A 20,488-nucleotide genomic window follows, 5' to 3' on the forward strand; every position below is an offset into this window, starting at 1 on the left:
TTTTATTTTTTCTTACCAGCCATCCATAGCACACTAGGGATGGGACCTGAGGCCTTCTGGCATGTTTAGCTCAGTACCATGTCAAGTGATGCATTTTCCACCTGATGCATTGAGGTTAGTTACAGCTTCCTTGGTTTGTTATATTCAGGAAGCAAGTGTGCAGGTTCCAACCTTTCCAGACTCTCATTTATTGGTCTAGTCAGAAAAGCTGAATTTATGGAATGAATGTTCAACAGCAGTGCATTTTAATGAGACTCTTTTGTTTTGGTGGAGATGTTGCAAAATCTGAGAGGCTAGTCATCTGGCAGTTTTGAATATAACAATTGTTAAACCCTTTATGTAGCATTTGGAGAATATCTGCAAAAACAATATAGCTACCAAATCATTAAATTTTACACTTTGGGAAGAGGGGTATTAACTTTGTATTCATGACATCACAGGAAAAAAGTGCCTTTGTATTAGCAGTGGAAGTCTCATTCTTGACTCTGCTATATAAATGGTACGGTATAGTTTGGAAGGAGGAAGGTTGCAACTGTCTGCTAGATAGATTAGAAATTCTTGGTTCTGCAAGTGCAAGTTTTTGATTCCCCTTGTGGTGAGTTCACAGTCTCGATAATGGCAGCAGAGATGCTGTTGAGCTGCAAAAGGTTTCACCCAATTTTAGGGAGGGAGCACTGGCATAGTGTTACTCCAGTTCACGCTCGGGTAGCTCCTAGCATCTAGTTCAAATAGTATTGAGATCTGACAGCCCATGGCAGACCTATTGATAGTGCTAAAAAGGAGCATTCCAGTCGTAGATGAAATCAGTTGACACATTTTGCATTCTTGTCTGCTTCTGCAGGTGTTCATGTAATTGATGTTTGAAAGTTGTTGTATACTGCTTTCCTTGCTAAACTAGTTTTAGTCCACTTTTTCGTAACAGACTTGAAGTTTAGTCCAAATAACTCCAGACATGAGTGATTTTTCAAATTTGCACTCATAGTTTTGTTGTAATAGTTCTATTATGTGTAGTTCTGACCCAGGCTTTGTAACCTCTTTTTGGTTTTCTAGTCTTAAGTGTTGGTACATCATAAATTTACTTAGCAATGAAAACACTGGTGACTGCAGGAGTTGAGACTTAAAAAGTGTCCTAAAAATGGCATTTGTAACAATTCTGCTCAACTCTGGGAAAAGAGTTAATGCTAAGAACAGTGGGTACTCCAAGACAACGATGAGGACAAAGAATCACAGGCAATATTGGTTCCCATCACTGACCCGGGACCTCGTACACTCTGGCTTTTCTTGGTTATGTTTGACCAAGATAAGTGCCCAGGATGACCTAGAGGAGAGCCACCCTTATCTTGTACTGTCTTGTGCAATTATTTATGGCTAAACAAAGTGAAAGGAATTATTGCAACTAAACCTGGAAGTAACCCAATGCTTACTTTAATTGTCCTATCATTATTATTTATCGTGAAAGTAAAAAGTTTCGCAACTATTAAGCAGATCTGGCTCTCTATTTTAAAAAAAAAGTTGCTTGTTATAAATGGTATGTGCCTGTCTAAGTATTGTCACCACATAGGGGAATCCTGTCATGGTGTGCATCAGACAGATTGGTTGAAATGGTATCGAAAGTGTTTATGTTGAGAATTCAAAGTATAAAAGATAGTGTTTTTCACACACAAGGGGAGAAGCAGGAAGTTATAGGAGTTAAGCAAGACTTCAAGTTAAGAACTGCCCTAGCTAGAGGGAGGCACATAATTTAGTGGACACTTGGGTAAAAGTAGATATAGTGCTACCAAGAGAGAACAGACATCAGAATAAGGCTAGTCAGTTTAACCTCGGTAGTGGGGAAACTTTTAGAAACGATAATCCGGTTCAGAATTAGCAGTCACTTGGACAAGTGTGGATTGATTTGGGAAAGCCAGCATGGATTTGTTAAAGGCAAATCATGTTTAACTAACTTGATTGAATATTTTGATGAGGTAACAGGGTAGATGAGGGCAATGCAGTTGATGTGTATATGCTCTTTCAAAAGGCGTTTGATAAAGTGCCGCATAATAGGCTTCTCATCAAGATTGAAGCCCATGGAATAAAAGAGGCAGTAGCAGCATGGGTACAGAATTGGCTAAGTAACAAGAAACAGTAGTGGTGAATGGTTGGTTGTTTTTCGGACTGGAGGGAGGTGTACAGTGATGGTCCCCAGGGGTCGGTACTAGGACCACTGCTTTTCTTGATGTATATTAATGACTTGGACTTGGGTGTACCAGGTACAATTTGCAGATGACACAAAACTTGGAAGTGTAGTGAACAGTGAGGAGGATAGTAATAGACTTCAAGGATGTAGACAGGCTGGTGGCATGGGCACACGTGACAGATGAAATTTAACGCAGCAAAATGCGAGGTGATACATTTCGGTAGGAAGAATGAGGAGAAGCCTATAAGGGGCACAATTCTAAAAGGGGTACAGGAACAGAGAGATTCTGGGGGTATATGTACACAAATCGTTGAAGTTGGCAGGGTAGGTTGAGAAAGCGATTTTTTTAAAAAAAGCGTACAGGATCCTGGACTTTATAAATAGAGGCATAGAGTACAAAAGCAAGGAAGTCATGATGAACCTTTTATAAAACACTAGTTCGGCCATATTGTCTCCAGTTCTGGGCACCGCATTTTAGGAAAGATGTGAAGGCCTTAGAGCGGGTACAGAAGAGATTTACTAGAATGATTCCAGGGATGAGGGACTTTAGTTTCATGGATAGACTGGAGAAGCTGGGGTTGTTCTCCTTGGAACAGAGAAGGTTGAGAGGAGATTTGATAGAGGTATTCAAAATCATGAAGGGTCTAGACAGAGTCGATAGAGAGAAACTGTTCCCATTGGTAGGGTCAAGAACAGAGGGCATAGATTTAAGGTGATTGGCAAAAGAGCCAAAGGTGACATGAGGAAAAACTTTTTTACACAGCGAGTGGTTAGGATCTGGAATGCACAGCCCAAGGGGGTGGTGGAGGCAGATTCAATCATGGCCTTCAAAAGGGAACTGGTTAAGTACTTGAAAGGAAAAAACTTGCAAGGCTATGGGGATAGGGTGGGGGAGTGGGACTAGCTGGATTGCTCTTGCATAGAGCTGGCATGGACTTGATGGGCTGAATGGCCTCCTTCCGTGCTGTAACCTTTCTATGATTCTAAGGCCTAACTATGATGACAGACAGTCATCATGTTGATGCTCTGGAGACTGATTCGAGCATACCAGGGCAGGGCAAAACCACCAACTCAAGGATATGGTTCTAAACAAGATCTGGAAATCTTTGCTAAAGCTGTCAGTTTATCAGCAATAAGCTGCACTAACTAGACTTAAATCCTACATTAGAACAGTGACTACACTTCAAAAGTACTTTGTTAGCTGTAAAGAGCTTTGGGACATCCTGAGGTTGTGAAAGGTGCCATATAAATGCAAGTTCGCTCTTTCTTTACACCTGATAGACTTGCTATTCTAAAACTAACCTTGTGATTTTCAGTCTTGAACATAGAGCACATTATCAGTTTGTAATGTGCAGCCTAGCTAATACTGAGGTAATGTAATACACCTGACCTGCCATTGTAACTGTATAGTATATCAGTTAATATCTGCCCAAGTACCTTGCATACTCTTGCTGTTTAATATTAAGATGTAATTGGTTGTATTATAAGTTCGTTAATAAAGTGTTAGTTCATGATTTCACTCTGACTTCCTCTGAGTTAACTTCTTGCCAAAGTCATCACATTCTTGCAGTAGCTATTATGTCCTAATTGTGGATTGGTAGTGTAGTTAATATAATTTGGACTGGTAAGTGTTCTAGGCAGGCAAATTTGGTCCTCTAGTTTCCTTGACGTAGACAGTAAATTACCAGACTGTTCTTTGAGTTGTGATTGGGTTCAGGATTCATCTGATGCCCTTTAATATTTCTTACAAGGTTTATTAGTTTATGAATCCCAGTGTTCTTTAACACCTGCTAATGCCTCCATCCACAGCATATTGTAAGGACACTGGTGAACTGGAATTTAGATTTTTTGTGAAATAGTATGCAAGACTTAAGTTCCTTGTGTTTGTGCGATTTGGTGACTACTCTTTTTTGGGAACCTTACACAATGCACGGTTAATGTAGGACTGCTGATTCCCCAAGTACTTGAGCTGCAATCCACTGGCATCTGAACAAGGGCAATTTACTTCACACTACGGCTGGAATGGAGCACAGGAACACCTATTGCCCAAATCCATCTGCTTTGTTTTTTTAAGGTTCTGTCATATTAGTATGTCTCAATTTATTTTAGAAGAGCTGTATAATATTTTTAAAATCTCATTTGCAAGCAATCTTATGTTTCTCTTTCCACTCTCTCTTTCCCCACCTCCCCAAAACCTCCGTACTGATTCATATTAGGGTATGATCCCATGGGCGTGCTACTTTATTCCTATTGCTTCCTAACCATTCTTTCATATTCTCTGGAAATCAGAATAACCTTTTGGTTTTTACTGTACTGTTTTAGCCAGGGGTCATACAGTGCATTTCCTAAACAGTGTTTTAAATAACTGAATATCTTGACAATATTATTAAACCGCTATAGCATTACTTGTAAGTGGGGATCAGAGGTCCAGTCACTGGATTGATGAATGAAGCAACACTCTTGACTCAGTTAGCTGGTTGTGTCCAATTTCCTTTACATAGACGATCTTAGCATGGAATTCCATTAATCCTGTCTTTCCTCCTTAAGGCTTCTCAAAACATTGAAGTTAGCCTCTTATCCTAAAGCCAACACCACTCCCAGGCCACTGAGAGGCTGAACTGGACTGTTTGCAATCTTGGTGTCCTATTTGACCCTGAGCTGAGATTCCAACCCCATATCCTCACTATCACCAAGACTGCCTACTTTCACCTCCATAATATCACCTGTCTCCGCCCCGCCTCAGCTCATCTGCTGCTGAAACCCATGCCTTTGTTACCTCCAGACTCGGCTATTGCGATGCTCTCCTTGGTGGCCTCCCACCTTGCACCCTCCGTAAACTTGGAGCCCATCCAAAACACTGATGCCTGTATCTTAACTCGGACCGTCCTGTTTAGCCATCACCCCTTTGCTTGTTGACCTACATTGGCTCCTGGTCAGGCAACGCCTTGATTTTAAAATTCTTATCCTGGAGTTTAATCCCTGCCCCCCCCTCCCCCCAAATCAATGGCCTCATTCCTCCCTATCTCTGTAACTCCCTACAACCCTCAGATCTCTGCGCTTCTCCAATTTTGGCCCCTCGCACTTCCCCAGTTTTCATCGCGCCACCATTGGCTGCAGTGCCGTCAGCTGTCGAGGTTCTAAGCTCTGGAATTCTCTCCCATAACCTCTCCGCGCCTCTACCCCCCTCTCTTTTAAGTCACTCCATAAAGCATACCTCTTTGATCAAGCTTTTGGTCACTTGTTCTAATATCTCGTCATGTGCCTTGGTGTCAAATTTTGGCTAACGCTCCTGTGAAGCGCCTTGGAATGTTTTTACTACATTAAAGGCACTGTGTACATATAAGTTGTCTTCAGCCAAACTTGCTTTGATCTATGTTAACTGTTAAATTTCAGAAGTGTTGGTAACACTAAATGACTAAGTGAACAAAATTGTTTAAAAGTTGCACAGTGAAGAATTGGTACATTAAACTTGCATTGTTTTTCCTATTTTCTTTATTTGTCTCTTTGGAGTGTTTGTCCCATGACTGGTAAGAAAGGTCAGGGACTAACGTCTTCGCAGCTACTCGTGCACTTTATAGGCACTTGTAGTTTGCGCTCTTCCTGTTTTCGGGTGAGTGATGTCTGCATGCTATTCCCACTTTTACACTTGACTGTTTTCTATCTAAAGAGAAAACACATAGCACCAAATCCTTTCCATTGCCCTCCCTCTCTTCTCACGAAGCTCTCTATGTAACAAAAACAGGCTCACTTATCCTGATGGGAGAATCACAGACTGTGATTTCATGGCTCTGTGATTCTATTGTCAGTTCCTGAAAAGGACTGTTTATACTCTGTAATGTAGTCAAGCAAGGGAGACCCATGTACACTTCCATAGACTAAAAACATCCTGTTACTACCTTCTAGGAAGTACATGAGAATATGGGGAACTGCATGTCACTATATTGCTCCACACTACTGCCAAACTTGTCTAGATGTAAAAGATATATACATTACATAAAACCATAATTAATGTACAGCATTGCAACTTGTTGCTTTTGTACTGGTGGCTCCATTTTCTCATTAAAAAGACCTATTCAGCGAGTAGTATGAAAATGCTAACTCAGATTGTTCCATCAGCATGCGTATCTTTATATGCATACCATTCCTAGCTAGATGCTCCTCAAGGGTTGGGTGCATGCATGTATACACGTGCTGTTTCACTTGCTCAGTAGAGAGTTAATTATAAAAATAAGACAGCTTCCCTTTTGGGGCAGGAGAGCACACCACCTTCACTCCCCTCTTTACCGAATGCTACTCTTGGTTTGAGGGGGTTAGTAAACAATCTAGGTTACCCTGGTATTACAGTATTCAACTACAAGAAAGTATGTCTCTAACCTCCTCCAGCCCCACATCCCACAGATCTCTGCGCTCCTCCAATTCTGGCCTCCTGCACATCCCCGATTTCCTTCGTCCCACCATTGGCGGCTGTGCCTTCAGCTACCTAAGCCCTGTGCTCTGGAATTCCCTCCCTAAACCTCTCCACCTCGCTCTCCTCCTTTAAGATGCTCCTTAAAACCTACCTCTTTGACCAAGCTTTTGGTTACCTATCCTAATATCTCCTTATGTGGCTCAGTGTCAAAATTTTGTCTAAAACTTCTGTGAAGCGCCTTGGAACGTTTTACTACATTAAAGACTCCAAGTAAATGCAAGTTGGTGGTGTTGTAGGTTGACTTTCTTTAATTTTCTTATTTTTGACATCAACTCCGTTTTGCTTGATGACCCAGCTGGGATCAGGAGTGTAACCGTTGGAGCCCTAATTTGCACATTGTCTACTGATGTGCTGCATCTCTGGACCACCTGTTCAAAGTATTAATTGGTGAGAGGAACAATATAAGTCTTAAATATAGCCAATAACATTGGGAATCCATGGCATGGTTTCAGCTGTATAGGAGAGCCAGTTTTGCCTGGCTTGTGAAATGGATGATGATTATTAGAACTGTGGCATAATCATACTAACCGGGTCTTATCTATCTTGAACTTAAATCACAGTCGTTTCAGGAAATTGTTTTAGCCTATAATTGCTTTATTGTTTGTGCTGAGCTGAACGTGCTCTTGAGTACAGTTTTGGAGGCAAATGTTTGGAAAATTTGGAATTGCTTTTGCTAAATAATCACGACCAACATGCTTAAAAATTAATTTGTGTGCATGACTGCACATTTGGACTTTTTAAAAGTAAGAAATTAGCTTTTTAAAATTAGGGCTTTATACATAAACATAATCAAATGTACAATAAATGTTTGACCCAGGATGATTTAGGCTGCTTTTGTACTTTTCTAATGCTGGTAGCTCCCAATTAGTGGATTCTGTGCAGCGAGCAGCAACCTGAAAAGGAACGTAACAGGTTTGTTGAGGCCAACAGCTGCAGACAGTTTTGTTTAACTGGGTCTTCCTTATATTCATACAGACTCATACATACAACCATGCACTGACACAGGGCTGCATATTCACTTTAGTGCATTCATTGAATAGAGTTATACTTGCAAACTCATTCACGTGTGCATTGCTGTAAAAGTGCTGATCCAAATTGTGTGCTTCATTCATGACATGATGAATTGGTTGTAGAAGGAATTTCTGGACAATTTTGCGGGTCGTGATTTCATGTGTTGCTGATGCCATGACAATAATATGTGGCAAATCAGTTACACGTGTGTGCGCAAAACGCTGAGAATAAGTTTGCAGCCTGCACGGAGTACGACTGTATCTTTTTAAGGCGTAAACGCATGAGAGCAGGGCAGTTGAGTCACTCCCCTGGCACTTTGCATTTTTGGATCCTGAAACATGAAAGCACCTTTACTATGGGACTACATTTCTTGGCAATGTATTTGGGTTCCTGGTGTCTGTAACCAATTATTAGGTGGTTAATTCACTAATTCCACTATCTAGGTTAAATGCATAGGGGTTCACTAAAAGCTTGCTTTGGGTAATAAATATACAAGCTGCTACATGGAGTTTGAAGTCTTTAATTCCACTCTTCTCATTACAGGCTACCAGGTGAGGTCTACAATGGGATCAATGGTATGTCGAGTGAGAGTGGCCCAGGGAAGAGACTAAGAAAATTACCAGCGATGGGGGATTGCCTAGAAAGCACACAAATGTCTTCAACACAGTCACAAGCTCAACCCCAACAACCAAGTAATGTTACCGCTAATCCTCCCTCTCCTGAAACGTCCAACCCCAACCGACCCAAACGGCTGACGAACCAGCTCCAGTTTCTGTCAAAAGTGCTCCTGAAGACAATATGGAAACACCAGTTTGCTTGGCCTTTCCAACAGCCTGTGGATGCTGTGAAATTAAACCTGCCTGTAAGTTGCCTACTTTCCTTTCTAGTGAACCATTGAGTTTTTATTTTAACCAGTGGATGTTACTAAAAAACCTAAGTGATATCAGCAGAGGCAATTATCAAATTTAAACTGAAATGTGTGTTTTTTGCACCCATTCCCTCTGCTCTGTCACCCTTGCATTTTCTCCACTTCCAGGCTCCCCTCTCTTACAATGTAAGCAAAAGTGATTTGGAACTATCCTGCATTTGATTTCGCAACCTCCCCCCACCCTTGCCTTGCAGAGAAGTACTTTGTGTCTGCTCAGTGCCTTTCCGCAATGGCAGAGCTGGCAAAATGGATTTGCACCCACGATTTTCTGATATTGCTACTATTGTCAGAAGAGGCCAAGTAGATGTCAGGTGCTTCACTATAAGGAGAGAAGAGTTTTCCCAGGTGACTTTTACACATCTCATTGCAGTTGTCTCAAGATTGACACCAGCAGAGATATGCCTTCTGGATTAGTCTGAACTTACCTAGAGAGGATGAAATTACAATTTTTAAAAAAAAAGTTATTTTTTCTTTTAAGAAATAGAGCTAAACTGGCCTTGATGAATGTTCTTGCGGAGATGGCCATTCTTTGGGTCAATGAGTGATTTGCTGAGGTATAATACTATGGCTACATTTTGATACCTCACCCAACTAGCCATTTATCATGTGTGCGCTTTGGTGGCTAGACAACGCATCTATGGGGGGGAGGATATCACAGGTGTATCTAATCCTATCTTCACGTGATATCCACATTCCGCAGCGGCCACAGAATTGTGAGCAAATATTGACACCGTGTGCTATATTTAACACCCCTTTTAACCAGGGATTGCTGTGGCTAATTATACTGGTCCCACTACTCTAATTGAGACTAGTTAAGTCAATACAGACTGGGATTAAACCTACTGCCATAAGGGTCATGGGTTCACGCCTCACTCCAGGACTTGCGCTAACTCTTCGATGCGGTACTGAGGGAATGTTGCATTGTTAGAGATGCTGTCTTCAGTTGAGATGTTAAACCAAGTTTAACCTGTTCGGTTAGATGTAAAAGATCTCATAGCACTATTCGAAGAACAGCAACAGAGTTTTCCCAGTGACCCTTTGATCAAGCCGTCAAAATGTTAATTGGCTATCTATCTCATCGCTATTTGTGAGACCTTGTGTACAGATTGACTGCCACGTTTGCCTGAATAACAATAGTGTCTTCACTTCAAAAGTAATTCAATAGCCTGAGGATATGAAAAGTGCTATACAAAGGAAATTTCTTAATTCCTGATCTAAACTTATCTAACTGTGTAAACGTTAATCCATTGTGGGAACCCACAGAAATGTTTATTCACCTATTAGAGACATTTTTAAAGTCACATGACTGAGTTAAGATAGGTGGTGATTTTCTGGGATGGGTGGCATATGCTGCAGTGTGTTGATATGGTTCAAGCTCAGCTTGTGATTCACCATGTGCTACGCTCATGAGCTCAAATACGGTACTTTGAAATGCAAAGCAAGTGAGAGAGATTGTGCATGAATTATTTTGTGCTATACCCAGTTGCTAGCATAAGCCACATTGGGGGAAAAAGCTGGGAACAGCTTGCCTGCAATTTGGCAGGGGAGGGGTAGAAGAATTTCCAAGGATGAAATTTTAGAATCAAAGTTTCCAGCTGGTGGGAACAAACACCTTTTTCCAAATACAGAAGCTAGCAGTGAGACCCAAGAGTTAATGGTGTGTGCAATCTAGGCACAAGTGTGAAATACCTGGTCTAAGATGTTGGTGCTGTTGACAGACTCAAACATAACCTGAACATATAAATATTGTCATAAAATAAAATTGCTGGACTATAACTTGGTGTTGTAAAATTGTTTACAAATATAAATATTGGCAACACTTTTCCACCTCGGGGCAACTGGGGATGGGCATTAAATACTACCCTTCCAGCATCGCCAATATTCTAAGAATAAAAATGCAAATTATAAGCTACCAGGTTTTCTTAATTTGTCATTGGTGTTACTGTGTGATGCAAGCCATAAAGGCTTCTATAACTAGATAGATTTATTTGGCTCTATGCTTTAAAGGGCGTAGGTTTGCTACCCAAGAAAGTCATGGATGCAACACAAAGTTACCTTCTGTCAAATATATAATTAAAAGCTTTGTGTGTAATGTGTACTTCCTAAACATTTCACATTTTGTTCCTGTGAAATGCTGTTTGTCAACTCCTGGGTGTTCATTCATCTCTCTCTCTGTCTCATTGAAGACATTTCTTAAAATCTACCACTAACCTAGCTTTTGGTCACCTCTCCTAATGTCTCCTCCTTTGGCTCAGTGTCAATATTTGTCTGATTACGCTCATGGGAAGTACCGTCGGCCATTTTACTATGTTAAAGGCGCTTGTATAAATGCAACTTATAAAGGCCTTATTTTCAACATTTTTCAAGCCTCCTTGTTCACCTCTGGCCCATTCTTCATGTCACCATTGGTCTCTTAGTCTCATTTTGTTCCATCGGCCAACTCTAGTCGCACGGTTGTCAGCGGGCTGAGGCTTGCGCTCGCCTCCTGTGCCTGGTGTTTGAATGTTTCTTTTCCGAGCTGGCTGTACATGTGTGTTCTTCAATCGCACTTTTATTCAGTCCTCTTTTTAAGTAGAGCGGTGCTGTTCCTTTAGTCTTGCTGCACGGGAGACGCTGTACTGACAGTTGTGTATTTAAGGTTGCTAATAATACTGAGCAGGGTTGGGAGGCTGCAGGTTTGATAGTGTCAGCAATGGTGGTGACGGATTAATCAGATGAGCGAAGAGTACAGGCCATGGCACACTATTAGAGGTTGAGGTTGGGAGGTCATGGCTTTGGTGGCTGAAGCAGAGAAGATTAGACAGAGGGAGTAGAAACTGTGGGACTGGCGGAGGAAAGCAGCAGGCTCAGGAAGTATTGGAAGTGCGAACAGCAGCCAAGTAAAACTTACCTGAAGGCCTGGGAGAGAGAGAATGGCCAGTGGACCTGGGCAACTTATGCCAGGAGTGGTGGGAGGACTGGATTGTCGGTGTCCATGTTACCTATTAACAGTAATAGCAGGTTTGATCAGATGTTATTGTACATTGCCAAATATCATTAAGTGTAACTAAACTATGACATCAGGAAACAGATACTAATCTTTGGAGCTGCTCATAGTAAGTTGCAGGATATGCTGTTTTATAATAGCATTATATCCTGTAACACATTCTGGTAGTCTGCTGCTCAGGTATTACATCGAGTCTTCACCATAGAAACAGGCCTTTAGGCCCAACTGGTCAACGCCAGTGTTTATGCTCAACACAAGCCTCCTACTTCATCTACCCCTATCAGCATACTCTTCTTATCCTTTCTCCTTCATGTGCTTATCTAGCTTCCCCTTAAATGCATTTATGCTATTTGCCTCTACTACTCCTTATGGGAGCGAGTTCCACATTCTTACCAATCTTTGGGTAAAGAAGTTTCTTCTGAATTCCCTATTGGATTTATTAATGACTAGCTTATATTTATGATCCCTGGTTTTAGATTCCCCCACAAGTGGAAACATTTTCTCTACATCTACCCTTTCAAACCCTTTCATTATCTTTTAAAGACCTCGATCAGGTCTCCCTTCAGCCTTCTCTTTTCTAAAGAGAGCCCCAGCCTGTTTAGTCTTTCCTGATAAATATATCCTCACAGTTCTGGTATAATCCTCCTGTATTTAAACAGGTTATCTATTTGCAATGTTATCTGCTGCTCAATATTTTCATGTGCTTTTACCTATTTTTTTTTTACAATCCAGGGTTGCAGTTTTGCATAAAATATACTAGTTTTGATTTGAACAAAAAATACCATTGGAATCATAGAATGATGCAGCACAGCAGGAGACTGCCTGTGCTGGAAGAACTTCTATTTATATAATGTCTTAGGACATTCTGGAGTGCTTCACAGCCAATTAATTACTTTTGAAGTATAATCATTATTGTCACACAGGGAAGCTTGACAGCCAATTTTTGCACAGCAAGGCCACACAAACAACAAATGAGATAAATGACCGGTTAACTAGTTTTGGTAGTGTGGGGTGGGGGGGGGGGGGGGTGGTGGTGTGGATAAATGTTGGCCAGAACATTCAACATCTCTGTTTCTCTTAGAATACTGCTGTGGATTATTTTGTATCCTCCTGAACAAGAGAGCTGGGCCTGTGTCTCATCCAAAAGGCATCACCTCTGACAATGCAGCACGGCCTCAGTATTGCAGTGAAGTGTCAGCCTAGATTATGCTCAAGTCCTGAAGTGGGGCCTGAACCCATGATCTTCTGATTTGAGAGTGCTACCAACTGAGTCAAATTAACACTGGCTGAAAGTACTAGTATTAAAGCACACTAGTATTAAAGCAATGTGTTCTTAAAATTCTTCTGTTTAGCATTATGGTCTGTTTGTAGTTCTGGCTAATTTACAGTATCAACAGGAAGGACTGTACCTGGGGGCTGGTTATGTTAAATATTATGGAACCATATCTGGCATTATAATGAGGGACTGCACGTTTCTGTCCAGCTGTTTCAATTGATATTAAAAAGCCTGGAATTCAAGTTGCTGTGTAAAATGATTCTTAGAATACACCATAATCTAGAGAAACCGTATTCACTCCAGTAGCACCTTGTAAAGCTAACATCTGTTGGGGCGAATTGCAGTTTCCTGATTCTTTTCCTTTTAGAGGCAAATTTAGTTTACTCTGAATTAAAGCCATAGCAGCACAAAGCCAGACACCACTAGAGATGATCTGGACTCTATTGTTTAGATCATTTCTTTTGTAGAATCCATCTACTTTTGCTAATTGTAGCACTACTAGATTAAGATGTGCCATCAAGTTGCTGTTGCGGACGTGACAAAACTTTCACTGCTCAACTGCTTCATTTAATTTCTTTGCAAATAGTTTGTGAGCGTAGAAATCCCTGCGTGCATTTTCTTTAAAATGTCCCTGTAGCACTTGAGAGTTGAAGTGAGTTCAAGTTCGACATGTTCTTGCATATTGAGGTAGAAAAGTAAAAGGCTTGCAGATGAAAATGGTAATAGTCTGGAGTGCTAAAAATGTGTCTTTTGGAAGAAAAATTTATAACTAATACAGGGAGTAAAAAGGATTGCATAGGGGATAACTGGTTCGCAGTGAATTTCCCTTACAGTATATTTAGAGCAAATATTTTCAAGAAATCACCTGTTTCTACACAAAGCATTTTTGGTTCTTTATTATTCGAAGAGTTTCATTTTGTTAATTTCAGAAATAGGGTAGTTTTGTGGAGAAAAAAAGTGTTAATTTCAGTGATTTGAAATGAGCATCTGCCCGGCTGATAGTTCAATTCTAACTGATCAAGCAAAAATATGAATTGTTCTTTGCATTGACTAATTTCATTTAAGATTCCTACAAAGTTTCAAACATTTGACCTGGTAGTACAACAGGAGACTTTGTCATTTCTAACAGGGGAGGGGTACTGTCTTGTCCTCGGAAATAAACCACACAATGGCATTAACTTTGCTGTGACTATTTCAAGTAAAATGCTTATGAGCTGGACAGTACAACCAGCAAAACAGTATCTTCACTGATGCAATGTCGAGCTGCAGGCTTTGAAAGAGAACTATTTACAATTGGATGTTCAGTAGTGCAGATATAATATGGGATAGGATAATTGGATGTCAGCCAACACCACTATCATCTACTGATCGTTGCAAATAGTGGCAGAGGAGAGAAAGACATCAGCTTTGTGGACTCCTGTAAAAAGTGAATATTAGTAAGAGGATAGAATTCAGCTCCACTGTTGGAATCTCCTGTGTATTGTAATTTAGAATGAGTTCAGAAGGTACTGGTTGTGAGAATTCAGATTCACAATCAGCACTTTAAGTTATGAGATTAGTTCAGACTTAATCCTTCCACTTTCAGATGCCACTTCAAAAGAGTTACTGGATTTCAGACAGGCTCTCAAGCTGTCCAACTCACTATTTATGTTCTCAGCATTGCTTGTATGACAGTTGGATACTTTCCAACACAGGCCCAGCTTCAGGGATGAGTGCAAACACTGGGCAGTTTGAAGTCTGTTTGGATCACTGACCTAAATCAAGTAAACTGAACTATTTTGCCAAGTCTTACGAAACACGCTAAGGTGCATTGCCGCTGTCAGAAGAAAAGCCAAGTAGGTGAACTGGCTGCGGCATGTTTAATTTAAAATGATCTTAAATTCAGTAGTCTTGTACAACTTTGACTTTTAGTGGAATGAACTGATTTTTTACGGACTTTTATTAATTTGGATGAATTATACTCCTCCAATAGTCCTGAATCTTTTGACAATATTTATAATATATTGAGGCAAATTAAAATTTCAGGTCTGAATTTTTTATCCTGTCTTAATCCTGATACTTCAAAGTCCTTTTTTTAAAACTCAAAGAATTGAGTTCTCTGGTAATTTGAATTAAGCAAAGAAAAGGAAGAATATAGCACCTTTCACATTTTCAGGAGAGGTTCCAAGGTGCTTTACAGCTAATAAATTATTTTTGACGTGTAATCACTTGTTTTGTAGGCAAACACAGCAGCCAACTTGCACAGGTCCTACAAACAGCAGTGAGATGACTGAGCAATCAATCTGTTTTTGGTGGTGGTGATTGAGGGATAAATGTAGACTAGGCCACCGGGAGAACTCCTCAGCTCCTCTTTGAATAGTGCCATGGGATCTTTTATGCCCATTCGAGAGGGCACTCGGGGCCTCTGTTTAACATCTCATCCAAAAGACGGCACCCTTGACAATGCAGTACTCCCTCAGATTCAAGTGTCAATCTGGATTACGTGCTGAAGTCTCTGGAGCAATGCAAATAACATAACGCATCAGTGCTTAAAAAAATTTGAATTGAGATTGTTCAAATTAAGTGAATTAGTTAATAGGGGTACACTGCAAAAAATTGCCAGATTGTATTTTCCTTCCCGTTTGATCCTTCCTAAAGTCGTCTTGTGTATTTTGTCTAAGCAAGAATATAAATAGTTGACTCCATGACTAAATGCATTATAAAACGATGTGAGAATTGTCTGTGAAAACTGAGCAAAGTTGTTCTGTCAGGTCAGAGCATATGAGAAAATCTGATGGCCAGTGTACACAGTAGCCAACCAATTTTATAACAGAGGCCATGTGGCAGGTTTTAGTGAGACCATAGGTGGTGCTTTATTTTTTCATAAAATTTTTCCACCTCCCATTTCATTCCCCCCCCCTCTCCTGAAGGTGCTAGGGTACAGTACTGAACCCAATGTCGAGATACAACTTGCACGTCAGCATTGTATAGCTTAGTTTCATACTGGACAGTGCACTTACTGACAGCCATGTAGGAGATACTTTTTGTTCATGGGATCTTGGTGAGGCTGGCAAGGCTGCTTATATTGCCCGTCACTAATTGTGCTGAGCAGGTGGTTGGCTATCTCCTTGAACCGCTGCAGTCCTTGAGGTGATGGTGCTTCCACAATGTTGTTTGGTAAGGAATTCCTGGATATTGATTGTCACGTTGAAGAATGTTGATTGTGTCCAAGTCTGGATGGTGTGTGACTCAGTTATGGCGTTCGTATGACATTGCTGCTCTTGTTCTTAGTGGTAGAGTTGCCAGGAGAGGGAGGTGCTGTTGAAGTAACCTTGTTAAGTTGCTGTAGAGCTTCCTATAGTACACTGTTGATGGAGGGGGCTGATATTGAGTCCAGTGGCAGGGATGTTGATCAAGCAAACTACTTTGTACTGAATGTTGGAGCTGCACCCATCCAGGCACATGGTGAGTATTCCATCACACTTCGAACATGAGCCTTGTAGATGGTGGAGTGGCATTGCAGGGTCAGGAGGTAAGGTACTTACCTAGCCTCTGCCCTGCTCTTGTAGCCAAGCTGTTCAAATGGCTGGGCCATTTAAGAGGTGAATGGTGACCTCCTTAATTGCTCCACCACCACAACCCACATCCCCCCCCACCCCCACCCACCCACCCACCCACCCACCCAAAGATGTTCATGGTAAGAAACTTGGCCATGGTTGTGCCATTCAAAGTCAGGAGGGAAAACCTGGGCTTTCTCTAGTTTGAGATGGTAATACTTGGTATTTAATGTGGCATTAATATTACCTGACACTTGAGTCTAAGCCTAATGTTATTCAGGTCCATCTGTAGGCTGGCACATGCTGCGTCATTATCAGAGGAACTGTGAATATAGTTAAAAATGCTGTTGAATCATCAACGAATGGCCCTATTCCTGAACTCATGATGGAGGGAAGATCGGAGATGAAGCAGGTGAAGATGGTTGATCCAAGGATGCTTTCTTGAGAAACTCCTGCAGCAATGTCCTGGGACTACAGAGATTGTCCTCTGATGACCCCGACCATCATTCTTTGTGTTGGATGTGACTCTCATCGATGTTGGTTGAGCCAGAGTTCCTTGGTGCCATAGTCAGTTGAATGCTGCCTTAATATTGATGGCAGCTCCTTTCACTTCTCTCTGGCATTTAGTTCTTCGGCCCATTTCTGGATCAAGGCTGTGATGAGGCCTGGAGCTGAGTGGTTCTGACGGCACCCAAATTGAGGGTCGGTGAGCAGGTGCTGCTTGATGGCACAATTAACTTGTTCCATCATTTACTGATGAAGGGAAGAATGCTGATAGGGTGGACATTGATCGAGTTAGATTTATCTTGTTTTATAGACACACCTTGTCATTATCAGGTAGACGCCAGTGTTGTAGCGAACAACAATAATTTGCACTTTTAATGTAGGTCAGTGCCCCAAGATAATTCACAGAAGTGTAATCAGAAAAAAAAATGACACTGAGCCAAAGAAGGAGATATTAGGATGTGACTGAAAGCTTGGCCAAAGAGGTGGGTTTTAAGGAGGAAAGGGATGTGGATATATGAAGAGGTTTAGGGTGGGAATTCCAGAGGTTAATGCCTAGACAGCATGGGATGAAGGGATTTTGGAATGCAAAAAAGTCCAGAGTTAGAGGAACGCAGAGTTCTTAGATGGTTGTAGGGCTAAGGAAGCCATACTAGACCAGCTTGGCTAGAGCATTGGCTAGCTTTAGAGCTCAGGTCTTCAGTACTACATCTGGGGTATTGTTAGGGTCCATTGCCTTTGTTGTGATCCGGGCACTCAGTGCCTCTTGTAACACACAGTGAATTGGCTGGACACTGACATCTATGATGTGGTGGATCTTGGATCCGAGAAGAATCGTCTACTAAGAATCGTGGCGGAAGAAGCTTGCAAGCACTTCAGTATTGTCTCTTGCCTTCACATGCTAGGTTTCATCATGGTTAAGGATAGGGATGTTCACAGAGCAGTTTCCTCTTGATAGTTGTCTGGTTGTCCACCACCATTCTCAATGGTAAGGCTGCAGAGCTTTTGCTCCGATCTGGTTCTGGGACTGCTTAGCTTTGTCTATAGCCTACTGCTTTTGGTGTTTAGTGTGTATGTAGTCCTGTGTAGTAGCTCCACTTGGTTGGTAGCTCATTCTCAGGTATGCCCTGTGCTGCTTCTGGCGTACCCTTCTGCACTTCCCATTAAACCAGGGTTTGTCTCCTAGCTTGATGGTAACGGAGGAGTGAGAGATGAGCCTGGTTACAGATTATGGTGGTATACAATTCTGCTGGCTCACAGTGCCTCATGGATGCCCAGTTTTAGGCTGTTAGATCTGTCTTTAGTCTGACCTACTTTGCATGGTGGCAGTGCTACATGACATGACTGAGGGTATCCTCAGTGTAAAGACGGGACTTGGTCTTCGCAGTGGCTGTGTGGTCACTTAGCAAGTTCAGCAATTGGTGGTATGAGCAAGCCACTCATGGACATTGAAGTCCCCCACCCAGAGTGCATTCTGTACCATTGCTCCCCTTGGAGCCTCTTCCTATCAACATGGCAGAATGATGACTTGTCCGTTAAGGGGAATAGTAGGTGGAACAGGAGGTTTCCTTGATCTTGTCTGACTTGAAACCCTGAGATTTCATAGGGTCTGGAGTCAATGTTGAAGACTGCTGGGCCATGCCCATCTAACTATGTACCACTGTTCTCCCACCTCAGGTGGGTATATTGTCTGTGGAATTTGCTGCCCCAGGAAGCTGTGGAAGCTACATCATTAAATAAATTTAAAACAGAAATAGACAGTTTCCTAGAAGTAAAGGGAATTAGGGGTTACGGGGAGCGGGCAGGAAATTGGACATGAATTTAGATTTGAGGTTAGGATCAGATCAGCCATGATCTTATTGAATGGCGGAACAGGCTCGAGGGGCCGATTGGCCTACTCCTGCTCCTGCTCCTATTTCTTATGTTCTTATGAACAGGATGTAGCATGGGATGATGATGGAAAAGTCTGGGATGTTGGATGATAGATATGACTGAGCACAGCTATGTCAGCCTGTTGCTTGACTAGTCTGAGGGACAGGTCTTCTAACTTTGGCACCAGTTCCCAGATGTTAGTGAGGAGAATTTTGCTCGGTTGACTGGACTGAGATTGCCCAAATCTTGTTTTGGTACTGGGTTGTTGATCAGTTGGTCCAATTTTTTCCCTTATTTTTGAACTTTGTAGTTGTTGTTTTCAACTGAGTGGCTTGCTAGTCCACTTCAGAGGGCATAAAGAGTCAACCCCATAGTATGGGACTGGAGTGACATACAGGCAGACCAGGCTCCCTTCCTTGCAGAGCATTAGTGAACAATTTTGGGTTTTCTTTTGGCTTCCTTGGAATTTTTCTGATGCTAGCCCACAAATTATCAGATTTATTGAATTCAATTGCACACCTTGCTAAAGTGGGATTATATCTGACACTGGTGTATTATTAAGATGCTATGTGGGTATTGATCACAATGACAGATGGGGAAGGCCTTTTGGCCCATCTTAGTTTATCCATCCAGAACACAAGATTTGAAGAAGGCTCTGCACCCTTGTCAGTTCACTCCACAGATTCTGCCGGATCTGTGTCTTTCCAGCATTTTCTGTTCATTACAGTAGAATAGAAATTGGAGGAAATGATGAGCAAAATGTTTTGTGTTCTGGTCAGAGTACTCCTGTTTCCATTTCTAATCATCAAGACATAAGCACCCATTGCAGCATGTAATTAGTTCTTAAATGATTCTAGGGTTTTCTCCTCCACTACACATTATTCAGAAGTCCGTTCCATATGTTGAGCAGTCTCAAGAAAAATGTCCTAATAGCAGTCCTAAATTTTCTTTTTACTAGTTTGAATATGTGATACCATGACCTTGCAATTTAATTGAAGTAATTTTCTGGATTTACCTTTTCTACACTGTTCACATTCTTTTATATCTCTAATATCACCCCTCAGTTGCCTCCTTTCAAGGCTGAAAAGCGCACCCTTCTGTATCGTCTTTAACATCGATAAATTTCCCAAAACGCTTCACAAGTACATTCAGAAAATTCAGATGTCTTAAACTGGGAATCAGTCTTGTGCCTCCAACGCTTGAATGTCATCTTCATGTCTTAGTGACAGGAATGCAATACAGTTTTATTCTGACTTCCTCTGACTTGTAATCTACTGTAACAAACAGAAAATGCTAGGAAAACGGAGAGCAGTCAGCATCTGTGGAGTGAACAGGTAAGTTAATGTTTCAGTTGCTGGCCCTTCAAAACATGTTCTAATGTTTCGGCTATGTAGTTCAACATTCTGTTGTCTTTGTTTACTCTGCATTGGTTGAACATGTTAAGCATCAAGTCTACAAGACTCTTTCCTAGGTTGTTTTCAACACCATTCATGACACATCAGAGGTTTATTTTACTCATGAATTTGAAGATCCATCTTGCAAGTAAGAAGTGTAACAGCAGCAGTGCAGTTTTCTGTTCTATGGACTTCATTGTTCGAATTGAGTGTTCTAAGTACAGTGTAGTCCTTTTCACATGCATTGACGTAACAAACCTGCTTGCAAGACTTAAACATTCCTGGATGTATAGTGAGGATTGATGCTGTGGATGTTTCGTAGAAACGCTAGAAGCAT

General features: G+C 41.4%; 1 protein-coding gene across 5 annotated transcripts in view; it reads left to right on the plus strand.

Moving 5' to 3' along the window:
• Nucleotides 1–20,488, plus strand: part of brd4 (bromodomain containing 4) — a 160,299-nt gene that overhangs the window by 53,099 nt on the left and 86,712 nt on the right. For all 5 annotated transcript variants that reach the window (XM_067973142.1, XM_067973143.1, XM_067973141.1 and 2 more), the window contains one exon: nucleotides 8,199–8,517. In XM_067973142.1, the coding sequence (XP_067829243.1) occupies nucleotides 8,199–8,517 (319 nt within the window). The remainder of the gene's footprint in view (nucleotides 1–8,198; nucleotides 8,518–20,488) is intronic.

The sequence above is a fragment of the Heptranchias perlo genome, chromosome 37, assembly GCF_035084215.1.
Source record: "Heptranchias perlo isolate sHepPer1 chromosome 37, sHepPer1.hap1, whole genome shotgun sequence".
NCBI classification, from domain to species: domain Eukaryota; kingdom Metazoa; phylum Chordata; class Chondrichthyes; order Hexanchiformes; family Hexanchidae; genus Heptranchias; species Heptranchias perlo.